At 34.3% G+C, this 6000-nt stretch overlaps 1 protein-coding gene across 3 annotated transcripts in view; it reads right to left on the bottom strand.

Annotated features, from left to right (window-relative positions):
- Positions 1 to 3878: 3878 nt before the first annotated feature.
- The window catches only part of GPBP1 (GC-rich promoter binding protein 1), a 68791-nt gene continuing 66669 nt past the window's right edge, over positions 3879 to 6000 (bottom strand). For all 3 annotated transcript variants that reach the window (XM_028119041.2, XM_028119040.2, XM_028119042.2), the window contains one exon: positions 3879 to 4838. In XM_028119041.2, the coding sequence (XP_027974842.1) occupies positions 4680 to 4838 (159 nt within the window). In that variant the 3' untranslated portion in view covers positions 3879 to 4679. The remainder of the gene's footprint in view (positions 4839 to 6000) is intronic.

Below are 6000 nucleotides of genomic sequence, written 5' to 3'. Positions count from 1 at the left end.
ATCTACTTAACAGTATTCAGACTAACTGAAGGGAAATTTCACTGAGTTAATCAATTGCTAGTTTGCCCTTCTCTCAGTCGTTAAAGAAAGCCATATTAAAATGGAATTAAGGCTATGACAGCAAAGTATATTCCCTACTGAAAAAAGCACTCATATCTAAATAAAAATGCCATTACAGGATCATAAACTTCTTATGCTAAAGCTGACACCTATAAGCCTCAAATCAATGTCCTCTAGACTCACTGAGCTTGTTCTCATGATAGTGCCCATTTAAGGGTAAGAAGCCAAAGAAAGGTTATTTCCCTCTCATCACAATTCAGCAGCCCATTATCTGGTCATCTTTAGCATCCCAGAAAAATGAAAAACACATTGAAAGCAATGGAGTCAAACTCCAGCTTAGGACTGTTGAATAGCATGAAATGATGGAACTGTTGGAGGCAACTCTAAAGATTTGAAAGCACTGAAGGCCATCTTTGTAATTAGTTCACAAGGACATGATTTACCATTAAAGTGCAATGATTACATTTCAGAAAACTGGTAAACCTCTAAAGATTAAATCAAATTATCAAGCTTAGTTCATAGCTCAACATAACACCAAAAAAATGAAGCAAACAGCTTAGTCTTAATTCATGGAGAACTCAACCAGATGCTTCTCATCATATACAACCATTTGCAATAGGATCCACCTGTTTAATCTAACATGTAATTTTAAAAACAGCACTACAGGGGCACCTGGGTGGCTCAGTTGGTTAAGCGACTGCCTTCGGCTCAGGTCATGATCCTGGAGTCCCGGGATCGAGTCCCACATCGGGCTCCCTGCTCAGCAGAGTCTGCTTCTCCCTCTCACCCTCCTCCCTCTCATGCGCTCTCTCAAATAAATACTTAAAAAAAAAAATAAAAATAAAAACAGCACTACATGCTCCTTGAAGCTTTCTTGAGTAACATGGTGTTAAGCAGTGAAAAAACAGCTAAAATTTATGCAGCAGCTGCTACTGTGTGCCCAAGATTTACACCAGGTGCTCTTAATGATTTTCATCCTCAAACTCTTTAGGATATGAACATCTAGCAGTGTTAAGTATCCGGATTAAGGTCACAGCTCATAAGAGGCAAAGCCAGTTCTCAAATCACTTTTTTTTTTTTTTTGGATTTTTTGAAGCTTTCCGGTGACACCAATGTGCAGACAAGTTTGGGAACCACTACTCTATGGGTTCTTACGCACACCAAGAGTTAGGACACTGTTGCACTGAACATGAAGCAGAAGTGTTCTTCCAGAAGACCTTGTGATTTAACATACTATAAACTTCAATCACTGTCCCAGATTAAGTTTCTACAAAACAAATACTACATTAAGGGTAGGTGGAGTGAACTTACAGGATTAACTGCACAATTTGTCTCAACAAGAAAAACTCAATTACAAAACCTTTTAAAGTAGGTAATTACTGATTTACACATTTCCAAACTCTTAACTACAAACTTTTCAGGTCCATGTGTCCCAAAGTGTCCATATTCTATATCTTTTGTTGGAGCACCAAACCTTTTTAAGTTCTAGCATGCAGCCCTTAGCAAGGAAATAACATTAAGTAGCAAAGCAGTACTTTGGAAGGCTCTGGGGGATTTTTCTATTTCTGCCCCCCTAACCCCACCATGGCCAGGTGGCCATTATAACCTCCAGAAACATAACTGTTCAAAAGACAGTCATAATATCTAGCTCTCAATTAGTGATATCCTATTACTTAAAAGCCCTAGCAATGTATCCCTAAGTTTATCATGTAACTGAAAAATAAAAATTAAAATCCCACTTGAAACTTCGAAAGGGTGTGCCTTTTCCAAATCCAGGTACTTAGATTCAAATAAAAGCACTTAATAAAACATCTTTTATAAAGTTATGAGTAGGAGATTATGGAGTATCCAAGTAGAATGTGATGTCAAGTTAACGACAGTTTTTTTTGAGTCAAAAACAAGTCGTTTATGACATATTCCTAAGTTTAAAGTATGTTCATATAACCATATTCTAACAGTACATAATAAACATTAGCAAAAGGAATTTAAAGTATTTGTTTATAGGAACCAGGCCCTTCAAGACACTAATTTTTAATAGTTAATATAAATCTGATTGATTCAATCTGATTTATTTTTAGGTTAACACTTCTACATTTATTTCAACTTTAATAGAAATAGATTTATGGAAATATAAATAATTCTAATCCTTAATATAAAGCAAATAAGATACAATTTTTGAAATACTATTTTAAACCCATTACCATAAGAATTTTGCTCATTAATTACATTTCATACCAAAAAGAGGGGGGGAGTGCTGAGAGAAGGGAGGTAGTAATGAGGGAAGGATTACAAAGGAGGGGACACCAAAGAACTTCTGGGGGTGACAGGTATTGTTCACTCCCTTGATTGCAGTGATGGTTTCACAAGTCAACGCTTATCAAATTATATTCAAGTGTGTAGTTTACATCAATTTATAGTTTAATAAAGTCGATTGTAAAAAATAATCTGCTGCCGAGAAACTGAGTATGAAGCAGCCCAAAGTACTTTTTTTTTCAGATCCTTTTGTCTTTCTTCAGACCTTCATGGCCTATTCTGAGTTCAACAATTCCACACTAGATGTGCAATTTAACTAGTTTCTGTACTTATGAGCTCCCTTTCAAACAATATGGTCCAAACTCTTTACCAGCTACCCATTATTCAGAGAGCAAGTTAAAATTACACTAAGCTTTATTTCTATTGAAATACTTTGTATGGATCCACCCACTCAGTAACCAAACTTGTTGCTATCATTTAATAAGAATAACCACACCACTGCACCTTACCATGCTTACTAAACACATTCGATATCAATGCCATGAATGCACAATAAACATTACTTAACTGCTGATGAGAATTAAGGCCAAAAAAAAAAAAATTATCTGAATATAAAGCAGAAGATGCCAGAAAATTTTTCTTAAGAAATCTCTTCTGAAAGCTATTCAGTGGAAACAGTTAAGGTAGATTTTTAATGTAAACCACATTTCTCAGGTCCCTTCTAGCTTATGGTTAGCAAATACATTTCCCATCTGATAGATTTCATTAATCTGTTAAACAAACTGTGCAATCTAAGAGTCCCCCAAACATTCATTATGTGATACTGACAAAGCTTTGTCAAAGCATACTTGTAGATGTAATAGTACATTTAACGCTAGGTGACTGGACTGCATTGTGGTATATTATAGAGTAAGAATCTATTTTAAAAGGTAACTTTAAGACCTATTTAATACTTTGTTACCACTCTAACTCATCCTCTTAGTTTTGTGGGGATGAAACTGTGCTTTTGTTTTAATTTCCCCATCACCACCAGTCTCAGTGTGAACAAAAAAATCTGGCTTCTCTTGAAAGCTGGGGAGTTTGGGCAGGATCTTGAGGTAGAAACAGCAAAAACACTGCAGCCTTCTGAGAAAATACAATTTAAAACAAGAAAAAACTCTGATGATTAGCTTAATCTAACGGAAAACCTACATTCTTGCTCTGAGATTACACCCTTTACAAAATCAGCATATTATTTAAACATGGATGCAAATGGAATGAGGAAAGCTATAAGCAAATGCAGGTAAACAAAACCAGAAAAATCGAAATACAAACATACAGAGCCAAATTACTCTTCCAGTCAGCAATGAACAGTAATGATTCTAAAATATGCAAGTGAAAAATAAAGTGACTATTTAACAACATTCATTTAATAAACTTGTTAAGCATTTGATAATAAAAAGGATTTTTTTCATAACTTTCTTTTTGTAAAGAAAGTAATCAGTATAACTTTGTTTTAGTAAGTTAATAAAGCATATTGTGTTTAGAAACCAAAACCTCGAACAGTACTAGAGAGAACAACAATATTCTGAAAATCCAGTTTATTTTCCATGTGTGGACAGATCCAGTCAGTGTGATCAGTTTTTCTGCATGTGTAATAATTTATCAAAATAAGTTTTCCCACAAGACTCTTCCATCAACTCTGAAAGTCCTGGTCTGACAACATATCCAAATAAAGTTCTTGAAAATCACCTCTTAAAATTTGGAAGAAAGTGTGTCAAGTCTTTCCTGTAACGTTTACCGAACTACAAATGGCTAAAGAGCAATTTATGTTTTAAAAGGTGACTAGTACAACACTTGAGTTCAGGAAATTAATGTTTTAGTGCACTCTGCTCCAGTTTTAGCCAACATGCTACATTGTCCTTTTGGGGGCGGGGAGCACAAAGTGGACTTGAAGATTTCCATTGTACGAAAAAGATAGAGGACTCTGCAAGCAAAACAGTGTAAGCTGCCTTTTTTCTTAAGACCTGTTCGACATTTTAAGACAGAAGCTTTGCAAAACATTACACAATTTTTTATTATTAAATGAGAAAATCTCATTTGTTACATCGTCACATTGCTAGTCAGAGAAATGCTGCAGTGATGAAGAAAGTCAATGTTGGATCAACCAAAGTCCTCATTTCTACAACATTCATTTACAAAGAAATAATGTTCAACACAGCCCAACACAACATTCTTGGTTTTCTTCATAGTGAAGTCCCTCAAAAAAAATCATCTTCTAATGGGGTATTTTACTACATAAATTATAGTTCTTCATTTTTACAATTCACCCCAAACTGTATGAGAGATGTATCACACTAAAATTTCTAAAGCTGTTAGGAAATCCTTCACACATCGTCATCATCTGATGTGTCACTGCTACTTGTCTCTGTGTCATCATTCTCAATAGTGGGTTTGAAAGTGCTGTTTTTCCAGGGTCCAAACTTGAAGTCACAGATGAGGCCATTTTTCAAAATACCATTTTTCCTCAGACCATTCTTCTGTAACTAAAATATCAAAAATAAATATATTAAATAATCTACCCTCCAAGGGTTACTTATAAATTAAGAATACTGTAATAATTCAATGTTACCATGAATACATTAATAAAATTGTATTCTACCCTGTATCATTTCTGGAAAACTAGTTTAATACAGTTAATTGATCCAACTGTTCTAACGAAGTATTTCCGAGGACTAAATCCTTACCTTTTAGAGAACCACAATTAACATCTACCAAACCAAAAAGTAAGTAAGTAAAATTAGTGTTTATTATTAGCATAGTGGAAAGAGCACAGATTGTCAATCCAGACTGAGTAGGTGTGGACAAACCCTACCACTTGTTAAGGTACCAAATAACCCTTTTCCAAATTTTCATTTTCTTAAGTGAAAGTTGTACTAAATACCTTCAAATGTAACCAGAATAAAATCAGCAGCCATTATGCTTTAGCTGTTATTTTTATTATTCTGACCAAACTGGACTTTATTAACACACCCCACAAACTGCTTTATTCACACTTTGCAGAATAAGAAGAATACAAACTATTCCAGTAGGTAAGTATTCAAATGAGGTGCACAAAATAACAAAATCAAATACAGCCCTTTGCTTAACCAGAGAGATTCTAATACTGAAGAAAAAAAAATAGTCTTCCATTTTCGAAAATGAGAAATCAGAACTAAACGTGTTAGATGGTAATAAGTAAGAACTGGGCCCAAAGATCACAAATTGGGGGGGGTGGTTAATCCAAATTAGAAACAATTTAAAGAAACAAAATTAAGTTACATTAATAATGGTAACACTATACTCTCTAATAACTCTGGTCTTCTAAATTTCTTTCATGAAAAATCAGTCTCTGGTAATTTACACCAAAATCTCTAAATACAACCTTCTAAGACCAAATCCACCTCTATATTATTATTTGGGCCTGTCTAGAAGTTTCACATTCTAGAGGGTGTTTTTTTTTTTTTTTTAATCATTAAATCTTGAGTATTAGGTTAGGATCCAAATGAAAAGAGATGCTTACATCACAGCTAATTTTGTTATAGACTTTGACAAACAAGAAATAACAGTCTAGAGTCTTAGCCCTCAATTGTCCTTTTGCCCTATTTAATTCTCTATTTTCCATAGCAGATTTCCTTTCTACCTAAATTATACAATTTAAGCTACCTC

This window comes from Eumetopias jubatus, unplaced genomic scaffold (genome assembly GCF_037043125.1).
Source record: "Eumetopias jubatus isolate StellerSeaLion01/CBP00866 unplaced genomic scaffold, mEumJub1_p1.0 scaffold_5, whole genome shotgun sequence".
Taxonomy (NCBI): Eukaryota; Metazoa; Chordata; class Mammalia; order Carnivora; family Otariidae; genus Eumetopias; species Eumetopias jubatus.
This window is presented reverse-complemented; position numbering and strand designations above follow the sequence as displayed.